General features: G+C 42.5%; 1 protein-coding gene across 5 annotated transcripts; it reads left to right on the top strand.

The window, feature by feature from the left end:
* Window positions 1-7,329: 7,329 nt before the first annotated feature.
* On the top strand, window positions 7,330-19,789 carry Cep164 (centrosomal protein 164). 5 transcript variants are annotated; one of them, XM_018107568.3, is made up of 4 exons: window positions 7,330-7,461; window positions 8,163-8,644; window positions 11,932-12,043; window positions 12,106-19,789. In XM_018107568.3, exons 2-4 carry the CDS (start codon window positions 8,419-8,421, stop codon window positions 16,148-16,150), a joined length of 4,383 nt encoding a protein of 1,460 aa, XP_017963057.1. In that variant the 5' UTR covers window positions 7,330-7,461; window positions 8,163-8,418; the 3' UTR covers window positions 16,151-19,789. The 5 variants fall into 5 exon arrangements, with proteins under 5 accessions (XP_017963057.1, XP_017963058.1, XP_089120503.1 ...); XM_018107569.3 differs by having other exon boundaries at window positions 7,387-7,502; XM_089264377.1 differs by lacking the exon at window positions 7,330-7,461 and adding an exon at window positions 7,492-7,614.
* The last annotated feature ends 3,983 nt before the right edge of the window (window positions 19,790-23,772 follow it).

Here is a 23,772-nt window from a genome sequence, read left to right as displayed (position 1 = left end):
AGAGGTAGAGCCCAAGCCGGGCTATGAAAGTAGCTGCGAGGGTTGTCTGATAAGAACTGAGTCGGTATCATTCAATTTAGAGACTTTCACACTTTATCTTACTTCGACTTATGCAATCTCTCTCTCCTCACCACCCATCTCTTTCTCTCTCTCTTTCTCTCTTTATCTTTGCCTCTATCAAACACTCTACTCTTAGGTTGCTTCAGTCTGAATGACTAGTAGATACCCTAAAAACAGAGAGTCCAACAAAACTTCTCTAGCACAGCTCTTGCTAGCTGTGGGCGGCAAATGGCCAGAGGCCCCAAGACACGGAATTGGGAACTTGGACTGCAGCGTAACGTAATCGAACATATCGTATCGTGTGATATCGTAGCCATATCGTAACGCCTTGTATCGTATGATGTCGTGTTGTGCTCGATGCAGTTGTTGCTGTCTTGGCCAGACTTGTAAATGTATCTGTATCTGTATCTCTGTATCTGTATCTCTGTATCTGTATCTCTGTATCTGTATCTGTGTGTCGCTGTGTATCTGCAATTGAGACTCTGTCTGGGGACTGGTTGGAACGCCTCGAAATGCCGCCGGGCTGTGTAATTGTAACGCAACAATCAAAATCAATTGCTATGTAAATAAAATTGCAAATTAAATTACAAATTGATTACCTCACTGAGTCATTAATTAAATCGACAATGCACAAAATGTTCAGCAAATGCAGACAGAGCCAGCAGATCGAGCGAGCTGGAGTGGGGGTTACCCCACTGAGCCAGTGGCTAACAGGTCCAGAATGCTTGATGAATTAGTATGTGAACTAAGTGAACTAATTAGTGTGTTGCTAAGTGAACCGCCAGTCGAACTAATAAATTAGCCACTAAGTGATCAATAACTAATTGTGCAATGCATCTCCAGAGAGTTACTAAGTGAATCGCTAAATGAACTACAGAGACAGACGTTCACAGGGTGAGGCATTCAATGAACTAGCGAGAAAGTTTTGACTCGGCAGCTGCTGAGTGGATCGCCAAATGAACTACTGTGACGAGGCGAACCACTGTGTGAACTATGCCTATAAGTAAGTGCATCACTCTATGAGTGATAGGGTGAACCACACAAAGAACCAAAGAACTAAAAATTGTTTGAGCATTCATGAGCATTCGAATGATTCATTGAATGTACCAGAATGTGTGCTGTAAAGAGCAGTTACTTCTCATTGAATCAAATGAATAGGTAGGTCTTTGGGTCGTAATGAGAGAGTGAGCTCACAAGTGAACCATAAAAGGAATTAGCTAAGCAAGTTGATGCAAAACCGTAAAATTTGATGTAAAACCACAAAGTGAAGTACTTTGATTCACTTTTTAGTTCAAAACTATGATGAATGGAATTACTAAGTTAGTTCCTTAAATGAACTACTGATTCACTTTCTGATACATTTTTGGTGTCCATTTGAACCACTTTGAGCCACTCTGAGGCACTTACTGAAACAACTGTAGCAAAATGCTTTATAAACTATTATCTGAATCAACTTTTCAATGAATCATGTGAACACTAAATGAATGGCTGAAGGGTGAACCAGCTGCTTTCACATGAATCAGTCCATACTCAAGGCTCTCAATCGCAGCTCGCACAGCTTCAATCAATCAATCAGCGGGAACTTTTGTGGTTCGCTAACTGTTTGCTATAAAATGCAGTCAGCTAGTCAACGGTACACTCAGTTAGTGCATCAGTTCTTCAGCCAGTCAGTGAGTCAGTGAGTCAATCGTTCAATCGTAGTGGAGCCAAAGCCGGTGGCAGTTGGTAAATGCAATCAAAACTCAAGAGTCGTTTACACAAATGCTCCAATTAGCGTTGTGGGGGACGGTCGACAGCGACGCGTGCCAATAAACCTAATGAGCTGAAAAAATGGTAAGGAAAGGCATCAGAATAGACCTCAACCTCAGTCGGGGGGGGTAAGGGGGTTGAAAATTGACTGCTGGAAGCTGGAATTGGAGCCGGAGCTGTTTTGTTAGCTGGGGCGCAGCTAAATGTAAAGCAAACAAATTTCAGGCGGGGCCAAACATGAAAACAATAAACAAACAAGTTCAAACGAGCAGCGACAGCACTCGAATGCACAGCCAACGAGATACCCTGTAAAGAGAAGAGACGAGAGTGTGAGCCCATCAAGAGCTGCCCAAACAAGTTCTTAAAAAAGCGAAGTCAGTACTTGCCTGAACCTATTGAAATACCCTGTAAAAACAGTAAAAGTGTCTAGGACTACAGATACCCTGGCAGGCGTCCATCGAGAGGGTGAAGTGAATACAATACGAATATCTTAAGCTTTACGTTATGATTGCAGTGAATAATCGTGAGATACCCTGTACTCTACTGCCTACAGGGTATGCATTGACCTCCATACAGGGCACCTCTTGGTTGCTAGACTAATATCTAAAAGCTACAATGCTTTGCTCAGCCAACTACAATTAGCTTGCTCGTGTCTAAAGTGAGTTTCTTCAGCTGACCAACTATAGATACCCTGTAAATGCAACTTGCTGAGCTGCAGCCACTGCAACCACAGTGATTTATTTGCCGTTTCGCACGATTTATCGCCGAACATTTACCACAGCTGCCGGAACCTAGGGTATTGCAGTCTATGAGTGCATGTTTGTAGTCAGCGCTGCGATCAGTTGACTGGCACGACATTTGGCTAAATTATGGCCTGGCTTAGCTTGGACTCGAGCTCTACGCTGACGCTGACGCTAGCTGACCAAACGAGGACAGTTGTTCAATCTGATTCTCTGCTGCAAACCGACAGCAACCCCTCGACGTAGCCCTCGCCCTCGCATGCAGCGCTGCCTCCTCATCTTCAGCTCCCTCTCTCGAATTGTTTATTTGTATTTTGTATTTTTCGGGCCGTGCCCACAGCCAAATGGCGCTCTGTCAATCAGCAGCAGCTGCACTAGTGGGCGGGCCGCAGGGGCGGTGGAGGCGGGAAGCGGTGGGCTGGCTCTGGCCACTTATGGGGCGTGGTCGACCCCAAATGCCAATCTGAGCTAGGCAGGCATTGTTGTTTGCTGCTGTTGTTGTTGTTGTTGTTGTTGTTGTTGTTGTTGCTGCTGCTGTGTTGTCTTTCATTAGCCGTGATTAGGTTTGAAAGCCCCAAAACAAAATCAAAGCAAACGAGTAAAAGTGCGAGTGCTGTGAAATGTATGACGACTAGCGAATACCCTGTAGAGAAACTTGATAATAATAAAACTTGATATAATTTAATATAAACTCCGCTACGTATTTAATTTTGTTGCCCACTTATTGTCCATTTAGAGTCTATCGATTATGGATATGATATATCGTTTATCGGTACTCAAAATTAATACATAGAGAAATACATATATTGAAACCAAAATATCCACTAAACTATAGAGATAGCAGCCATGATCGATAAACGTTTAAACAAATATGATCGATAAACGAATCATCGCTTATCGATATTATGGCGTTCTATGAAATGGTTAAGTGAACCGCACATTTATTTGTACTGGTGAATCTATTTTAATTCATTTTAGCTGCTTATCGATATTTATCGATTACAATATATATTTATAAAATAATATTACAGCTATGCTGAACAAACTAAGTCAACAGTTAATTGTTTCACCCAAGTGCTCAACAGTAGACGACCCTGTTAATGAACATTTTCAAAAGTTTACAGGGTATTACATAGAAATTGCCTATTTCCAGTTTGTTTGCTTTAGCGCTTGTTGTTGTTGTTGTTGTCAGCTGTTGCTGTTGCTGCCACGCGCCATGAGCAACTACAGCAGCAACTACAGCAGCAACAGCAACAACAACTCGAGCGCCACTTTGGGCTCTTGACAAATTGTGAGCAACGTTCGCAATTGAAACAATTTAATCCAAAACAACAACAACAACAACAGCAACAACAAATGCAGCGAACAACATTGGCAAATGAAACGTTTTTAAAGCGCGCACAGTGGTATGAAATACGAGCTAAGCAATAAATCGAGAAATTTAAACAATAAAAAAAAACATTACCAAAATTGAGCGAAATTTCAATCACAAATCAAAGTAAAATTAAAAAAAAATAAAAAAATAAATAAATAAAAAAAATTATTAAAACTGTAAGAAAATTAATACAATATAGACTATACCACTTGAATAAACCTTGAAGAAATACTTTCCAAAATTTCTCAGATTAATCTGAAATATTTGTACAGGGTATCTGCAAGTCGTTCGCTGCACTTCCAATTGTGTCTAAGCAGATTTAATGTTTCGCGATCATTTGTTAAATGGCAAATGGCTCATATTGATTGAAAATTTGTTGTTCACAAGAACTAGTTCGCACGAACTTTAAACATGAACCAGTTCGCAAATTAATAGCCAAAAAGCCAACAGAAATTGCACTAAAAAAAATCAATTTTTTTTTATTAATTGCCTTCGCATTTTGTTGTTGCTGCTGCCTGGAACTAGCAATAAGAACTGGTTCGCAATTGAAATGTCGCAGGCATTAAAATACCAATCGAGTGATTAATTGCCATTTACCGTTGCGCGAACTGTTATCGATGCCAATAAGTGTTTAGTTTTTATGTATCAAAAGCTATTAATAAGCGAAGCGAAAGAGAGCTATGCGAAAATGTGCGTGTGTGTGTGTGTGTGTGTGTGCATATTTATCGATAACTAGTGAAAAGCAGCGCATGCATAAACATGTCAACGAGCGAGTTTTTAAAAGCAAATGCCAACGAGCAAACACATGTACGAACATGATCTAAAAACAGGGGGGTGGGGGATTGGGTTTGTTGTGCTCTCTGCAGGGCTGAGACGGCGGCAGGGGGTGGTTGTCTTGGCTAACTAGCTCCTTCGCGTGTAACACCGGGCGTATGATGAATGTGGCTTTAATTGTGACCTGCCAATTGCCAGGGCCAGCAGGGGCTGGACAGAAATAGCGAAACAGAGTGAGAGAGAGAGGGAGAGAGACGAAACGAGCTCGTGGGCGTTCAGCTATGGATCAGCTAAATATTGCCATTTATTCGCATTATAGATTAAATATATTCCAATTCCGAAACAGAGAAAAAAAAAATAAAAATAAAGGCCGCAGCATGCAAACACGACAGCAAAATAGATAATAAATAATTAATAAATAAATAAAGTAAACAAACAGCAACAACAACAACAACAAGGGCTCAACTACATGCGATTTGCATATCAACATTTCACATTAAATTCTATTGAAAGCTTTTCTCACTTTAGCGGCAATTTGTATATGTACGTATGTATATACCTATAAGCGTACGTACGTATATATGTATGTATATTCGTCTATGTATATTACAGGGTATAGCATGTACAATGCTTGGCAGGAGTTGTGCCTTATTACATATATGCATAATTACTTTTAAAGAGATGGAGAGAAGGATAACAAGAGATCATGAGATCATGATCTCGAGTTGTTTCCTTTAAGTACCTTGCTGTCAACACAAAGAAATCAGGCATATCGATCTTTAACACTCATCATATATAATATTTTAGATATATGAGTAACCAAAGAATTTCTTCATTTTTTGTAAACAAATAAAATCAGTTTATGTTTCATTTATATATGTTTGTTGTTATACAGAGCATCAGACAGTCGTATATACCCAGTTGTAATGCTCTCACTTATTTTATGTTGTTTTTTCTTCTGTTTATATTGCTTCTTTATTTCTCATTTTTGAAATTCAATGAGCCGCATTTACAGCCTCAATTATCAGCTACTTACGCGATGTCAAATGGCTAGAGATGAGAGCGTGACACGAAGTCGCTGGTAAGCCAAATCGATATCATTCGATGATTTTAGTGTCAACGATAACATTGGTATCAGAATTATCTGCGAATCGTTTCGTAATACCAGCAACGCATATATCGATAAGCCGATCGATAAGCTACGGAAATCGAATCAATCGATAAACTACATACAAATATGGATTTATGTCAGTTAATATATTTGTTTTTTTTATTTTAGCCCTTTTTTGCTCTCTACTTAAATTATCAACAAATGTCGTGCATATCGTGTCACGGGGTTCGTGCTTTTGGGAGCAGCGCGTACAACTCGTGCCATCTCCAAGTGTAAAAGATCTGAGCGAACCGCAGCAAACGTTCGATGCAAGCCAATAATATATTTATTGGCATTGATTTACACGGAAGCCCTGACCTCAGCTCACCCGCCCATTCCCCTGGACCAACCACCCGCCGTTCGCCGTCCGCCGTCCGCCGCCAGCCGTAAACGGCCAGAGCGGGTGCTGGCAACAAAATTTATGATGGCATTTACCTAATGGCAGCGCCGCAATGTAAAATGCAAAATATCTGAGATATATGCAAAAATTTATAGTGTTATTTGTAATTAACACGAAATAGAACAGCCATACATAAAACATGCTGTAAATCGCATAACAAACGTCTCAAGTGTTATATAACGACCGAGCGAAACTACATAAAAATAGATAAATAAATTAGATTTAAGATATATGTATATAATGAATGAATGAAGTTGGTTTTAATTTGGCCAGTAATTTCATTTTATATTTAACTACATATACTTAAACATGCATTAATAGATCTCAATTGGATATTATTTCAACTGCGCCTAAAAGCACGCCATGTATTTTGTTAAGTTCTTAATTAAGCAACTACACGATCAGTTGTAGTCGATACAACCACCATTACACGTCTTGCTGAAGAAAAGTCTCTCGCTTACCTAGCCAAGTTGAAAACCATTTGAAACTAAATTTCTTGTATTCAATTTAGCATGGAACGGCACCCGCTTAACCATAAATAGTCATCAATACTAACCGAAATGTGATGCTTGCTTAGCGAAGCTCACAGCCGACCTGAATCGGTTCATTTTCACTTAATTTCAGAGATATTATCCTGCCACTAGCAGCATAAATATATCGAAGACGCACACACCCAGTACTAAAATAAGCAATGGCACCAACTTGTCGTGGGCTGTAACCCTAACAAGACACAAACCAGAGCTAAAAATATATTTTAAATCATTACATGTAGCTAAAACATACACCATTAAACATAGTTTTGTACATGTGGATGAATATAAGCTAAAAATCATTCTAAACAAAATTGTATAAATTGTATGACTTGTATAGAATATTCTTACAAGAAATTGTACGGCAACAGGGAGCGCACATACTATCAATCACACAGACTAACAGGCTATTATGGACAAGAACCACAGCTATTTAGACCTACACCCGATGGTCCATTCCATTAGCTCAATATTCAGACACACACCCGAAAGGCGCAAAGGACAATGCTTATTTCAGTACTTATCGATATATTTGCTCGATAGCGGTGCACTCACACTCGATAGGCTGGGCTGTATTTAAAAGGGCATCGCCTAGCAACATGGGCGACATTGGCAACATTCGTTGCAGTTGGCAACGCACGCACAACACTCGCATAGCCAAATAAAACGGGGCAGTCGAATCGGTCGGTTTTGGTTTTAAAAGCGCCAGAGCTTAGCTAAAAAAGTGCATAAATCTCTCTCTATCTATATATATACATGTATTTATACATATATATAGATAGATAATATGTAGAGTTTTTTTCTGTTTTATTTTTGCTGCTGACATACATATACAAGTGCGTGTGCGTGTGCGTGTATGGCAAAAGTGCAAAGTGAAATTTTTTCGTTTGGATTTTGTTTATTTTTATTTGACTATTTTGCAATATGTTTGCCAAAAATGTGATGTCCGTGTGCGTGCGTTTGTGTGTGTTTGTGACTGCTGTTCGAAGGGGTGTTGAGAGGCGGGGCGGGGCTGCGGCTGGCATACCATAATTAAATACAAGTGAAAAATCAATACCGTTATACCGTTAGCAGTTTGTTGTTGTGCCTGCGCAACCAATTCGCCTGGCCACGGGTGTGTGTGTGTGTGAGTGTGTAGCTAAAGTTAATTCATAATAAGAAATTCGCTCGAAGCTAGATTTCAGGCTCCACACACACGCATGTGTGTGTGTGTGTGCGTGTGTTGCTGCTGTTGCTGTTGCCAGGCAGTCGGAGCAACAAACGCAGCGCAAGACAAAGCCCAGAACGCTCCAGTTCCACGCCCACTCGCTTCTTTCTCCCAGCAACTTCACTCGACTGCAGCTAACAGTTATCCCTATTTCCCTTTTGCTGCTCTTTTTTTTAGGTCACATTCGATTTTCGCTCTAAGCTCGTAATTCGCTGCGACGGCCACACACACACACACATACACACACACAACATATGTATAGGATGCTGTTGCACACTTATGCAACGCTGGCGACATCTGACGGCATAATTTGCCATAACTAAAACAGCACGAATTTAATAACAAATCGCTGAGGCGAAAAAGTCAGCTAACGGCTTTAAAAGCAGCGACGGTGGCAGCGGCAGCGACAGCGACAGCGACGACGTCAACGACAATGGCCAGCAACTCCTCGGCAACCGCATCGCTGGCCACAACGCCGGCGACGACGCCAACGGCGCTGACAACAGCAGCAACAGCAGCCAAACGCATGGGCTACACAACGCCAGCAGCGACGTCAGCAACGGCGTCAGCATCGGCATCGGCGTCGTCAACGGCAACGGCAACGTCTTCGGTCATCTGCGAGGAAGTCTTCGATGAAGCCTGTTTACCATCATCCGAGGGTAAGTCGAAGGAAGAGCTGTATATCTAGGGCAATTGTGCGATTATCTATGTATGTATGTATGTATGTCTGTTAACAGCATGCTGTAAATGGTCGGTTAATTGACTGTTAATGTATTTGAAATGTTCAAGTATTTATGGGATAAACCTTTACCCTGTTTGCTTGTTCATGTTCATACACATTAAGCATATGTCAATCGAATACCTAGGGAATATGTTAGAGAATCTGCAAAAATGCAAACTGCAAATGCTCAATCGATACTTATCGATTTTGAGCAAAGCAGGAAAAGCTAGCAGTATATAATCCAATTGTCATATGGAAACAGCAAGGTCAACTGAGAATTTATTGATGATATACATACAATATATACGTATATAACACACCCTACCTTAATAATTGATTGATACTGGTTGATAAATAGACTCTAGGCAATAAGTCAGCTTTATTTCAACAACCACTTGAGTTATCGATCAATTTTAACTGCTGAAATATTAAATAGAGCTTGTCACCTCAATGTGAACCATCTTAACTAAATATCTATGTATATCTATATACCACATTCACATCTATTGAAGGCTGCTCATCGACAGAAGCAAAATCCAATTTCTTTTTAATTTAGTTATTAAATCTATGACTCAAGACTTCGAGTCTCCCTGGCTGAAATGCATTTTCCAATTGGACAAAGTTTTAAACTAATAAGACTACGCCCAATTAGCATGTCTTTAATTTAGCTATTTGTTGCGCAGCAGGCGACCAAACCCACCCGATATGAGTTAAGCACTACAGTAGTCGCACGGTAAGCGAGAATGCCTCAAACTAGAGCTTAGATTTTTACTTGAACGTGACTGTCAATGACTTTAACATAACTATGGATACTATATGGGAATATGGGAATATAGCAGTAAAGGTGTGTCAAATGAATTGTAAGCCTTGTCTTAATTAGCGAGTGATTACTGTATATATGAAATACAATATGTTCGCAGATGGCAAATGCTTAAACATTTTTACTACTTTGTTGTTGCGTCCTTCAGGGTACGGTTAATGGGTCAACTGAAAATGGATACATGTCCATCTACATAAAGTTTATATATACATATATATATACATATATACCCGGGTAGTTGGCTCGGAAGTCCGTCAATTAGTTAGCTTAGTTCGTGCCAGCTGTTTCGAGGACATCGATGGGGGAAACGCCGGCATTGCGGAACTGCGTAACCTGAATCGAGGAACGTGTGAAAGGGAAACAGAATGAATTTCTAAAGAGCTCCATTAAATACAAGTGAGTAAGCTGCTTAGTGGGTTTATTGGCGTGCCCAGTTTCAATCGGTTGTATGGAATAAGTGGAATGACGGAATTGAAGGATAATTTCCGACTGTAATCTCTCGACTTTGATTTTGCGTGTCAGGGAAACGATGGAGGTACTGAAGGTAATCTAGGTTTGCCCATAAAATAAATTCATTTAAAAAGAGGAACGACGGAATTGGAGTGTGATGTGGAACTAAGAAATAGCTTTTGCGGCTAATGTTATTGACCAACAGAATTAAATCATACAATAAAGGGATGGACGGAATTGAACAGCTTCTTAAAGCAATATCAAGGCGCATTGTTTCTGAGGAACAGTGAGAACTGGGCCAGATGTGGAAAGGTTTAATAATTAAAGGAAATTTAATGCTGTGAATGCTGGAAGTGCGTTGGGGATGTGCGCTTCCCTCTCTGCTATAAGCAGCTAAACTAGGGGAACGCTGGAATTGAAACATGGAAAACAAGGCTTTAGGTTGTGCGTGTTAAAGAGTTGATTGAGTAGCTGTGCGTGTGTGTGAGTGTATGCGTGCATGTGTCCATGATTCGCTATGACGACGAGCCACCCTAAGAGCCACCCTAAACGCAACAAAATGTTGGCCAAAACGCAAATTATTCGTGGCTATTGAGGTTGCCAGGCAACGAGCGCTGACCGCTGCTTGAGATATTATTGTGGTTGCAGGTGCTGCAGGTGGTGCCACCTGCAATCAATAAGAGCGAGCGAGAGAGAGAGAGTGAGAGAGAGAGAGTGTGTGTGTGTGTGTGTGTGAGGAAAAGAAGAAGAGAGCGGACTCAGAATGAATGCAGAATGCAGGCCACGTCATTCGGCATTCAGTCGCGTTTCTTAGCCGGGCTTCGTTTGTTTAAGCCAAATGGCATTTTTAAGCGCTTGCAAGAATTCTTTTGAGCCCGTGATTCAGAATCCCGATTGCGCCGCAAAGCTATTCATACTGAAAGCTCCGAGCCATTGAAAAGCCTAAGGAATATATTTGCTCAAATTTCCTTTTCACTTCACTTCAAACAAAGCAGGAGGAACAGCAGGAGCAGGAGCAGGAGCAGGTGAGGCTGTGGCTGCGGCTGTGGCTGTGGCTGTGGCTATGCCTTGTGGCTGTGGGCGTGACACAGTTTGCACTGCTTTCATTAGTCCTAATTGTTAAAGGGCCTTATTGTGGCACAGCTAATAGCTCTTGGGGCATACAAAGTATGAGCACTCTCCATCCATGCCTCAGTGGGTCACTGCACAAACAATGGCCAGGGCTCAAACACTTTTGTGCTGCGGGCGCCATATTTGAAGTGCCTCGCGCTATATACAGCTAATTATGGACTATATGTATACATGCACATGTCTTCTTGGTTAATATATATACATATATTAATATATACAGCCTCCTCTAGATGAGTGTGCTTTATCTTTCATTTGTACTCAAAACTGCTGCTGGACTTGGTAGCACATTTATAAGTATATCTTAGTCTAATCAATCATAATCGTATATCTTCATCTAATCACATTCAACGATTCTTGGGAACGATTAGAAAAGCCAGAGGCTTAAAACAGTCAATATAATCTTCAATATCTCGAGAACTTTAACAGCTAGAGACAACAATTTTGGTATTTAAAGTGTCATTGCATAGAGAAGTTTATATATAAATCTCTTTTTGCAATCTCAGCGGCCTCTTGTAAAGTAAAGTATGCAATCTACAGCCAAATGACAAAGCCGTCTTTAGGTCGATTCATACACAATTCTAGAACGTTTAAAAAAAAATCTGTATTCATTATTTATTTTAATGCTTGAGAGCTATAGGCACCCAAGCTACACAATTTGACATATAAATGGTCATCTAGTCTTCATGATTAGAAATCAACTCACATTTTGTATAGCTAAAATATTCTACCCAATAATATGAACAGTTCCGACACAACTTGTCAAGCGAAAACTCAAATTGTAAAACAAAAATCCTTAAATTCTATTCAATCTTCCTTCGTTGCAGAGATAAACGATTATGCGACATTGATTGGCATCGATCCGAGCAAGGAACCGCATTTGTTATACCTGGCCAAAGAGGGGCTTATGGCCGCATTGCCCTCCGAGTGGAAGATCTGGTGGGTATATTTCGCTTGATCGTATGTTACGGTAATCTAATGACCCCAACTCTTACGCTCAGCTATTCGGAGGAAAAGGGCGGCCACTACTATCATAATACGCGCACAAAGCAATCGCAGTGGGATCATCCGTTGGACGCGGTCTATCGGGATTTGGTGGAGCAGACGCGCCAGAAGCTAGCGACGGCAACTGGTGCTGCTGCTGCTGGTGCTGCTGGAGGTGGTAGTGGTGGTGGTGGTGGCGGCGGCGGTGGTGCCACACCCATCATTGATAACTCGGACGATGTGTCGCAGCTGGACTCGGGCATACGTAGCATGCAAGGAACGGACGAGCTGCTGGACGACATGAGCTCACCTCTAAACAATGGCAGCAGCCAGACGGCTGGAACGTCGGCTGCGACTAGTGGTGCTGGCGGTGCTGGTGGTGCCGGCAACTCCAAGACTCATACAACTACCGGTGGTGCGTCGGCTTTTCCGGGTCCGAGTGGGTTCAGCGGTGGGGTCAGTCGGTTCCTGGAGACGCGCGGCAAGAGCTTCGGGCCCATCTTTCAGCCGGTGAAGAACACACGCTTCGAGGTGGCCAAAACGAACCAGCAAATCAGTCTGGCCATGAAATTCGGCAGCATGGAGCCGCCCCAGCCGCCACAAGAGCAACAGCAACAACAACAACAGCAACAGCAACAGCAGAGGAGAGGCTCGTTCCAGCTATCCGGCACTGGCGCCATGTTCCTCAAGTCGCGCCGCCAGCTGGAGACGACGGAGGGCGGGGGCAATGCGAGTGGCGTGAAAGGCATCCTGCGGGACTCCAGCTTGACGGACATGCGCCGGCGCTACGAGCGTGATGAGGATGCAGTCGCGGTGGAGGACAAGAAGAGCGTGCGCTTCAATCTGGTGGAGACCCAACGGATTTGCACCTCGCCCACTGAGGAGGATGATGCGCGCAAGCAGCAGCAGTCGCCCGAGCTGTCCATGGAGGAGGAGGAGGCGGAGCACGAGCAGCCCTCTGCGCAGGAGGTGGACCACGAGGAGGAGGAGGATGATGATGACGACGAGGCGTTGGGTCACGGCAATGCCGTCGCTGCAGCATCGGCCGTCGATAGCAACGAAGACGACGACGATGACGACGACGAGGACGATGACGACGACGACGATGTCTGGGATGAGGACCTGGCCGATCCCGATGCCATGGTCGGCATGTGCAGCCTGAACCCCTTCATCAGTGACTCGAACAAGCCGATACGCATCATCAGCCTGCCCAAGGCCCAGACCATACAGATGCTGAAGCAGGATGTGGAGCAGACGAGCAGCTACTTGGACAAGCTGAAGGAGAGCTCGACGGCCACAGTGAAGCCGCTGTACGAGGACACCGACTCGGACTCGAAGGGCAGCTCGGTGCGCAGCTTCATCATCAATAAGTCGGAGCAGGAGTCGCTGCACGGCAGCAATCCGAGCAATCCCTTTGACCTGGACGAGCTGCACAGCAAGCACAGCCACGAGCTGGAGCAGCTGCAGCGCAAATCGGCGCAGACCCAGGCCCAGCTGGCCAGCGAGAAGCTCGGCCTGCGCAGCCTGAAGATGGCCAGCAAGCTGGTGGGCCTGCTCAAGAACAAGGAGCACAGCAGCGAAATGCTGAACGAGGCGGCCGCCTTGCAGCAGCTGCAGAAGGACATGGAGGCAATGAAGCGGGAGCACGAGGTGCGCCTGAAGAGCCTCAGGCATGAGTACGATCTCCGTCTGACGGCACACCAGCATCAGCTGGAGGAGGCGTTCCAGCTGCAGCTGGAGGAGTACCGCGACCAGCTGGAGCATCAGCTGCAAACGAAGCGCGCCCAGGTGGTCAGCGAGCACAAGACGCGCATGGCCACGCTGCAGTCGAACCATGCCGAGCTGCTGCACGAACTGGAGCGCGACCTGCGCTCCGAGCAGGAGCTGCTGCGGCGCGAGCATGCCACCAAGCTGAGCCAAATGCGGGACAAGCTCAACCACGAGCTGGAGCTGGAGAAGCAGCGCCTGCGGGACAACGGCGAGGAGCGCCTCTACGAGAAGGTGCGCTGCGAGAAGCGTCTGCTCGAGGACAAGTACCGCTGCCTGAAGGAGAAGTACGTGCGGCTCAAGACCGATGTGAAGCTGTCGTTGGAGCGACGCAGTCGCCGGCGTGAGGCGCAAGCGCAGGCCCAGGCGCAAGTCCAGGCCCAGCTGGAGCCGCACTTGCAGACGAACAACTCGGAGACTGAACGTTCGCTGTCGCAGAAGCCGTCCATTGGCAACAGCGAGAACCGTTCGCTCAGCTACTCGGAGCAGGCAACCACCACGGACGTCAAGCTGAAGCCGCCAGTGCCCCCAAAGAGCCACCTGGGCAAGCAGGCGGCCAGCGTCTGTTTGGCCAGCAAATACATCAAGCAGCTGCAGCTGCAGGACGATGCCAACACCTCGCTCAGCCAGTCGGACACAACGATATCGAACAACTACAGCAAGGGGCGATATCTGGCGGCGCCATCGGCCACATTGGTGCTCAGCGACAACGGCAACTCGGACTCGGAGGCACAGCAGCAGCAGCAGCAACAGCAGCAACAGCAGCAGCAGCAGGAGCACAATAACAATAACAATAACAACAAAGCCTTAACGGTGCCTCGCAAGAAACTCTTCTCGCGCACCAAATCCGCCTCCACCTCGCGTCTCAACTCCGACTACAACAAGCAGCAGCAACAGCAGCAGCAGCAGCAGCAGCAGCTGCAGCAGGTGGAGCGTCCTTGCACGCCCGTCGAGAACTTGCGGCATCAGCTGCAGAAGCTGGAGGATCTGGAGGATCAGTTCCCGGAGCACACGCTGGACACCACATACCACTTGCGCTACCCCTTCACGGACATTGTGGCCAACGAGCATGCGGCCGTGGTTGGCTCGGTGGTTGGGTCCGAGCTGGAGTTCTTCAAGCATCGCATACACCTGGAGCGGGACTCGGTGCGTCGGGCCAAGGAATCGTTGCGCACACAGCGCACCAATTTCCGTGCGCGCCAGCGCGAGATCAAGCAGCGGCACAAGAGCCTGACGATGAGCGCGCCCAGGCACTCGCTCGATCAGCTGATCCAGGAGGAGAAGGAACTGACCGAAATGGAAGTCAATTTGCATCGGACGCGCGCGCTGCTGGGCGAGAAGGTCATCAGGCTGAGGCATCTGGAGCAGAGCCTGCTGCGCATCTACGAGAAGGAGAAGCCGAGCCTGGAGCAGGAGCCCAAGGATGATGCCACCACGCTCAGTGATCTCTCCTCGCACTCCAGCTCGGGCTTCAGCAGCACCGACTTTGCCAGCGGTGCGGACCTGCACAAGCGCAAGGAGTACTTTCAGCAGGAATCGAATGAGTGCATACAGAATCTGGAGATACTGAATGCCGAGATACGCGAAATACTGGACATACTTGGCCAGAAGCAGCAGCTGCACCACCAGCAACAGCAGCAGCTGCAGCAGCCGCCGCCGCCGCACCACCATCAATCCCAGTCGTCGCACGGCCTGGCCCTCACCATGCCGCTGATCTCGCCCAACGAGCTCAGCTGGTCGCATATGCTGAGCAGCCAGCAGTCCTCGTCGATGGCCACAACGATGGCCGGCACGGCCAGCGGCTCGAATCATAGCATTAGCACCACCACCAGCGCTGCTGCGGCGGCGGCCGCTGCCTCGGTCCATGCACCACAGTCGATACCGACCCTAGCCGATCGCCTGGAGACTTACCGCCAGCTGGCAGCGGGCCGCATGCACAGCTCCATGGGCGGTGCCATCCTGGCGGCCAATACCATCGTGTCCCAGAGTCCACGGGCGGTCAACTACACCACCAGCCTGGTGGAGCGCACGCGCGACCTGCGCAACTGGCTGCGCCAGGCCAAGACTGAGCACGAGCTCCTCACGGGCATGAATGTCCAGCATGGCCTGGCCATGCACACGAGCAGCTCGACGGTGGGCGGCATCAGTGGCATTGGGGGCATCGGTGCTGCGGTGGGTGGCCACTCGACGGCCGGTACTTCGCCCGTCTCCAGCAGTGGTGCAGTGGGTGGGTCGGTGGCTGCCACCGCCAATTCGGCCAATTCAGCGGCCAGCGCAGCCCAAACTAATTTGTAAGCGATTCGGATCGACCATGCGAAATCTAGTCCAAAGTCTAGTCTAGTTGTAGGGCATTGCTAGCCCTAGCTATACCCTATAAAGAGTAGCTTTATGTCTGTATATAGGATTAGCAAGCTTATTAATATTATTATTACTATTATTATTATTATGCCTATTGTCTGCCTTTTACAAAGCCTAGCATTGTTTTAACTTTTTTTTTTGTCAACTAAGTTGCAGCTGCTAAGCATACCCTGTAATTCTGAAATAATTCAAATTGCCTAGTTTAAGTCCAATATTATTTGTTATATGTGCGAGGTGTTGTGCTCCCATTTGAATGCAGGGTATTTGCAAGTCGAGCATTGCTACTATTAGGAAAAAGTTATGAGCAAATCTTGTTTGATTATAAGAATTTTAATACTCTGCTGAAGTATATTTAGTATTTTAATTATAACAGGGTATCTCTGAGTCAGGCACACTCTGTGATTGTGCAGAAGAAATCAAATGATTGAAGTCAAAATCGTTAATTGTACCTATTAAAGACTCTGAACTTGACGTGTTTTATGTTCATTACAGGGTAACTAAGATATTTACTCAATTTAAGTTGAACTACGATATTTGAGCCGTAGCATCTACATTCAATGTGCAATTTAACTATATGGTATCTGCTAGTCGAGCATACCCTGTAATTGTGACGAAGATTATGTAATACTCAATTTAAGTGAAGCACTTTTATTGTTAATATTAAAGAGATACAGTCACGTGCTATATGTAATATTACAGGGCATAGGCCAGTCGAGCATACCCTGCAGAATTTAGAAAAAGAAAGAAGATTCGACATCTTAAATTTGTAAGCATTGAAAAAACTCTACAGTTAGATGCGCAATATACATTGCAGGGTAGCTGCTAGTCGATCAATTTATTTGTGTTTTAGTTACGCCTAAATTGGGGCGCTTTGAAGTGTTCTGCCCCAACTATTAGCTGCCAATAGACCGAAAAAAACCAATAAGATATAGCCCCAAAAATCACCGAGCAAAAAGAGAAATAAAATTGTAAACTGAACTCAAATCAAAAGGAAAATCACAAAATTCTAACTAAGTAAATTAACTGCATGTTAATCTGACTGTCATAGTTAATCGGCGCTCTGCTACACTGAGAGAATAAATTCAAATATCAGATTCATTGTTGCAAATATTTGAAAAGTGCAAATGTTTAGCCAACCAATTCGCATAGAGTTTACAGGGTATTCACAATACCCCAGTCATATATTATAATATATACATATATAGATTGTTAAAGGACAGAAATGAACTAGCTTCGGCTGATCGAAGAGCTAATACCCTTGCAGATGCATACATATGCTATAATTGCAATTCGATTGATTCTCTCTATATGAGATATAGTAATTCCCTAATCTGACACCGAACTTGAACTTATATTGAACTAAATAGATGACTTCTAAGAATTTTAATCGGCCTTTGGTACTTGGTCATCAATCATACATAGTTCGTATTTCAAAATATCTTAACTTTCCATAGTTCCATCTGGATTTAATGTAGGACCTCATAGATATCGTACTTCAAGGTATATTAAGAAAAGAAAACTCGTAATTTTCAGACTAGGGTTCCGTCCGATTCCGAATGAATTTATTTAGAAAATAACACAAGAACAATTTTTCCCCTATGATATCTTTAAAGGACCTATCACAGCTATATATACATATATATACTATCTACGCCATATACCATATCTACAAAAATTCTCAAACTCTCTGCAAGTGTATTATTTATATAGATCGTAACCAAAATCAAATGGAACTTTACGTATACTCTCTATATAGTTGATCTTCGATTGTGACTTCAAATCTACAAAATGCACAACTAAATAAATACTTTATATAGGAAACTAGAAATCCAATTATAAAATATATAATAATAATAAAGTAAAATCTAAATACGTAAAGCCGAGACGAATATTCTAAATAAATAAAACTGAAATACAATCCCCAATAAGATCTCCAATTCTCGACTTTTTAGAAAACTTAGATCTCAACAAAAAAATCCAAAGAGATAAATAAATACGAAATTAGCTAAATAAAAGTTAATCAAATGCTAAAGACTAACTAATTGAAAAGATCTTGACTATATAATAACGACTTGAAGATAATTGATCAAATTTTATATTTAGTTTTCTTCTTGTGTATCATATCAACGAGAGATCTCCAAGTTAGTTGTCTAAAGTATGAAAACCAAAGTTAAAAAAAATCAAATATTATTAAATGTTTAAATGTTTTGTGGAGGAAGAAAATGAAGACGAAGAGAGATAGAGCACAATTGAAATGGAATGCAGGAAATATTGTTGAAAGGTTGTTGTAAAATTTTTTCTTTTTTTCTAGAGGCTCGTCGCCCCCCCAAAATATACAATAACCCATAGCTATCAAGTATATTTAAATATACATATATATAAATATAAAAGAATCGAAAATACTTAACAGCTATAATATCATATATATCTAACATGTAATAGTCAAATCCATTTTTTTTTTTTTTTTTTTTTTCATTGTTTAACAACAAGTATTTGAAGATTTTTGCAAGTTTTTCTACTATTTTCTATGGCATTTTCACATATAGGAAATTAAATAATTAAAATACAATATAAAATAGAATTCAACACTTTTAAGTTCCTGAGCACATGAAATAGCGAGAGAGAGAGAGAAAGAGTTATGTAGAAGGCCAAGTCTGAAAAAAAAGTAAAGTGAAGATTAAAGAGCTGACCAACGCTTAGTTACCCAATAATATATATGTATATATTATATATATATATGTACTTATGTATATGTGATGTTGTGATATTTGACTCTTTAGCTATATAAGACCTAAACTTGAGTTGGAATACGTTTCTCTCCATAGGCACACGTATCCATATACATTCATACATGTATTTTCGATATAATATTTATTTAATTAGTCCAGACCCTCACCCAGCCCCCATCCCTTCGCTGATTTTCATTTTATTAGATGTATTCTATGTGATAGATAATCGATCAATTTTTACCAAATGTATCAGCATCTGATCGATACTTAAATATTATGGAAAACAAAAACTAAATAAAGTTTATAAATCGTATATCGTATATCGTATATCGCCTATTCAGAGCTGTATTCAGTTTGATCAACATTTCAAAACTTATACACATAGTTACAATGCCTCAAGTCCAGATCGCAGTTCAGCCTTAAATCAATTGATATATCTTGATATTGCAGTTTTTTATTAGTATTATTTTTTTTCCACAAATACTCCAAATAGATATATATGTATCTACAAATTGGTATACGAAAGTGTCTTAATTCGACACATTATGAAATTGGTAACTCCGTAATTTTGTTTAGTCAAAAGTTTTAGCATAATTATTTTTACTTTATTTTATTTTGGCTTTAGACACATTTCGTGATATAATTTGAAAAAGAAAAAGATTCAAGGCTCTCATACATACCTATATACAAAAATACATATGCATATACATATATACACATACACATACAGCTCTTAACACTTAACAAAACAAAACAAGAATTAAGAATAAATAACAAGATTTCATAGTTTGCATAAACCTTAGCAAATTCTCAATTTCAATTACAAGCAAAGCACAAAAGTTAAAAATACATGATATATATATGATAATGATACTCGATGAATATTTGAAATAATACAATATAATATTGAACAAATTATATATATACATACATATATGAATACAAAAAATTGTTGTTTCGGTTATTCTTTTGTCTTGATGGTTGAGTACAAAATTACTATGAGAAATGTTTATTGAACTAACTGAATCTATGAATGTGAACAATTAAGAATTACATTGATCTATGACATGATATAATATGACATGATATGATATTATATAATACTAACGAACTGCAGAGTCTGCAAAATATAACAAACTAGCACAAAATTAAACAAGAAAAAAAAAACAAATACAACAATCAAATAAAACGAACAATTTCAAAAGTAATAAGAAAAAAATTAATTTATTTTGTTAGAGGAACTGGAAACTATCTAAAAGCACGTAAGTCTTTAAGTGGGAAATACCCACTGACTGATCTTCTATGGATTATTCCGTGTTTTATTATTAATATTATTATTATTCAAAGTTTTTTCTCGTTTCTTTTCTTTTGATATTTCAGCTTGTTAGACTCTGCTCTGCCTCCATCTGCCTATTACGAAAATTATATAAAAATTCCACTGAAGAGAAATATTGAAGCTCTCTCGAGACGAACTCTTACATATAAGAATATACCAGCTTTAGTATAGATTACTTTCAGTTCAATTTTATATCTAAAAAATTAATATATATATTTTACATCATGTGGTCACATCATACTCAAGTTGTTTAGTTTTCACTCAGCATGCAGAATATTCTCGGGATCAACGTAGCTGCAACAATTGCCTAAGATCCACTTAAAGAGCTGCATTGTGGCGCTTGAAAACAGCTTGAGAAACCTACTGAGAGAATCGCGATTGCCCAACTCACGGGACTCACCCAGACTTTGACCAAATCTCAGCAGTGTTTTATTTTCGTTCAGCCAGCGATCCATTTTATATAGTAAAATCCATCTATGAATCCATTCTTCGTAATAAACAAACAACATAAGAGAAATGTTTGTAACGTCGACGTTGGATGGACTTACCCAATGGCTGCTACTTAAAAGCTCGCAGAAATAACATAATAAATTTACGTAAAAAAGGATTCGAAGTACATGTATAAAACTAGTCAAAATAGATGATGTAAAATGCTTAGTGTACTTTCCACGCTTGGCTATCAACGATTCTGACGATAGTTTAAAAAATAGATAGATAGGTGATATATTGTACTTACACATTCATATACAAATACAAATATTTACTATTCTAAATACTATATCTATTAATAAGCTTTACACTCATCTCAACACATTGGAAATACCAACTAAAATGAAGTTTTCTTTGTGCTTTTCTTTAGGAGCAAAGCCCATTTCTAAAACTTATTTAATTTGCTCTTCTTAGCTTCCTCGTTTTGTACTCAATCAGAATTTGTTAATTTCCTTTTCCGATTCGCCAACAAGTTGTAACGTTATCTGACTGTACTTTGAGTGCCTGCATAACGGTTATGTCAAAGCAGTCGCGCGGTCGACTTCGACGTCGGCGATTGCCTTTTCATGTTTATTTCTGTATGGTTTGCCTTTCAGCGTGTCGCCTTCACACTTTTCGCTCTGCTTTGCTGTTGTTGTCTGTTTTTTACGGCCATTTCGTTTGCCAATTCTTTTGTCAATTCGATAATGTCAGCACTGAAAGCGGGGGCCAATATAGTGTTTTTTTCTCTGGTTTGTTGTTGTTGTTGCTATTGCTGTTTTCCATTCTATTTTGTTCACCTTGCCGCATTTTGGCATGCAACATCAGTGAGGAGGCATCCAAACAGTTTGCCGCTGCGGCCGCCATTCGCTGAGCAGCCGTGCTTACGGCAAAGCGTACGATTTGATTGCTTACGCAAATCCAGAGTCAACAAAATAAAATAATAATAATAATTATATTAAAAGAAAAACACACACACAAAACTAACGGTACGCAGCGTTTGGTCAATAAAATGAGCTACCTCACTCCAACTGCTCAAAGCAGCAGCAACAGCAGCAGCAGCAGCAACGCCGCACAGCGACTGACCAGTCGCTCGGCTTCGCCTAATCGCCGTGGTCGGGCGAATTCGTTGACGCCATCACAGGATGCGGCAGATTTATCGCCATTGGCCTCGCCACAGCCGCTGCACAAGCGCCCGCCACGCCCCACACAGCTCAATGAGATCTTTCGGCCGCGCTGCAACACCGATCCCAGCAACAGCCGCAACAGCAGCCACAGCAGTAGTAATAGTAAGAAGCCAACGGCGACGCGCAGCGTTCTAGGCTCGCTGCTGCGACAGACGCTTAAAGTGACAACCGCATCGGTTGGCTTCAGCGCCAGCGAGGAACGGTAAGTGTTTCGCAGCGGCAGCAACAGCTGCGCAGCGTTGTGCAATTGCGCGGCGAGTTTTGCAGATCGCAGCGAATATTTGGGTTTGGGTGGCGTGTTGCGCAGCCATTTCTTTCGCTGCGCTCCAATTCGCTCCCTCTTACTATCTCTCTCTCTCTCTCCCTCTCTCTACTCGCAAGGTCAGCGCACTAAATGATTTTACTTGTAATTTGTTATTGTTGCGCATTTTGGAATTGGTATGTATTTGCTTAACATTTACAAACATTTGTATGTTTTCGTTTTGTTTATCTATCAGCTGGGCACATTTTTTGGCGTGACGGCTGCCCCTCGTTGCCAATTAATTTATTGCATGAGTTTTGTGTTTTGTTTTCGTTTGTCCAATAAACAAATGCACACACACGCACACAGTAAGACAGAGAGAGAGAGCAAAGAGAGCAAAGAGATGGGGGCAAAGAGCTGACTAGCTGCGTTTGGCAGCCGTAAGATGGCGCTGCGGCACTTACATCAGCTCCGCCTAATGAGCTTGACCTTTAGTTTCTTCTCCTTCGCTCTTGTTACGGATTCTGCCGACATGTGGCTAGTGATGCATGCGTGTCACGCCAGCACCGGGCCGCGCAAAACAAATTAGATATTATTATGGTGGCTATTTATCTAGCTAACGTCACGTGAGGTATTTTGCTTCTATCATAATTAAAAGATACTAAAAGGCTTTTAATTACCTAAACAAATGCAGCCACACACACACACATGTGTATGTGCTTGGTGTATTCTGTCATTTAGATAATCTACACATACTTATATGTATCTACTCACACGATATGAGAGAAAAGAATCTAGCTCTTTCTGTTTAGATCAAGCACAATAACACTTCAATAAAAAGCCAGATTTGTCGGGAAATAACCGTGCTGTTCAACACTGTTGTCGACATAATCATCTAAACTCGCAAACATAAATTGCTATGATGGTGCATGTGTGTACATATGTACATACATGTGTGTGTGTGTGTGCATGCGCAAACTGCTCTCCCGCGAGAGAGCAATGCAAAGCTAATCAGCAGCAAACAGAATCATCTGTGCAGAGCTTGTCCATGCCTAGGGCCCTTATATAGGATACACACACGTACATACATATGTATGTATGTAATTTTACATGTGTATTTGCATTGACAATTTATATTTGCATACACGCTCTCTTCATACCTCTCTCTCTCTCTTGCTCGTTCGTTCTCTCAGTGTCTTCTAAGCTGCCTAATGCCTGCTTTGGACTACAATGGGGTAATTTGTGCATTTGAGCAGCGCTTAGAGCTATAAATTGTTTTTAGAAATCAACTAAGCACATTCTGCAGCACACAGGATACATGTCCATACATTCATAGAGGAGCGTGCAAGCTTGCAATTCGCCGCATATTCGCCAAATTGAGCGCTTGCCACATACAAGTGCTAATTTGTTCCACTGTGTGTGCGCTTCAATTTGGTGGTGGCTTGCGCCCGCACAAACCCACCACCCAGCCGCACAGCTGCTTTGCTAACGGTACTAGTGCTGCTGCTACTGCTGCTGTGAATGCCGCACAACACACAGAAGAGCTGAAACAGCGGCAGAGAAGGCTTCAGTTTATATATTTAGCGAGTGCTGAGCGC

Source organism: Drosophila navojoa, chromosome X (assembly GCF_054131105.1).
Source record: "Drosophila navojoa isolate 15081-1374.11 chromosome X, UAZ_NAV_1.0, whole genome shotgun sequence".
NCBI lineage: Eukaryota > Metazoa > Arthropoda > Insecta > Diptera > Drosophilidae > Drosophila > Drosophila navojoa.
This window is presented reverse-complemented; position numbering and strand designations above follow the sequence as displayed.

Excerpts from the sequence above, each read along its gene's own strand:
- Cep164 (XM_018107568.3), top strand. The coding sequence starts at position 8,419 with ATGGCCAGCAACTCCTCGGCAACCGCATCGCTGGCCACAACGCCGGCG. Across the intron at positions 8,645-11,931 it reads CTGTTTACCATCATCCGAGG|AGATAAACGATTATGCGACA; the intron begins GTAAGTCGAAGG and ends CCTTCGTTGCAG. Across the intron at positions 12,044-12,105 it reads CCCTCCGAGTGGAAGATCTG|CTATTCGGAGGAAAAGGGCG; the intron begins GTGGGTATATTT and ends TCTTACGCTCAG.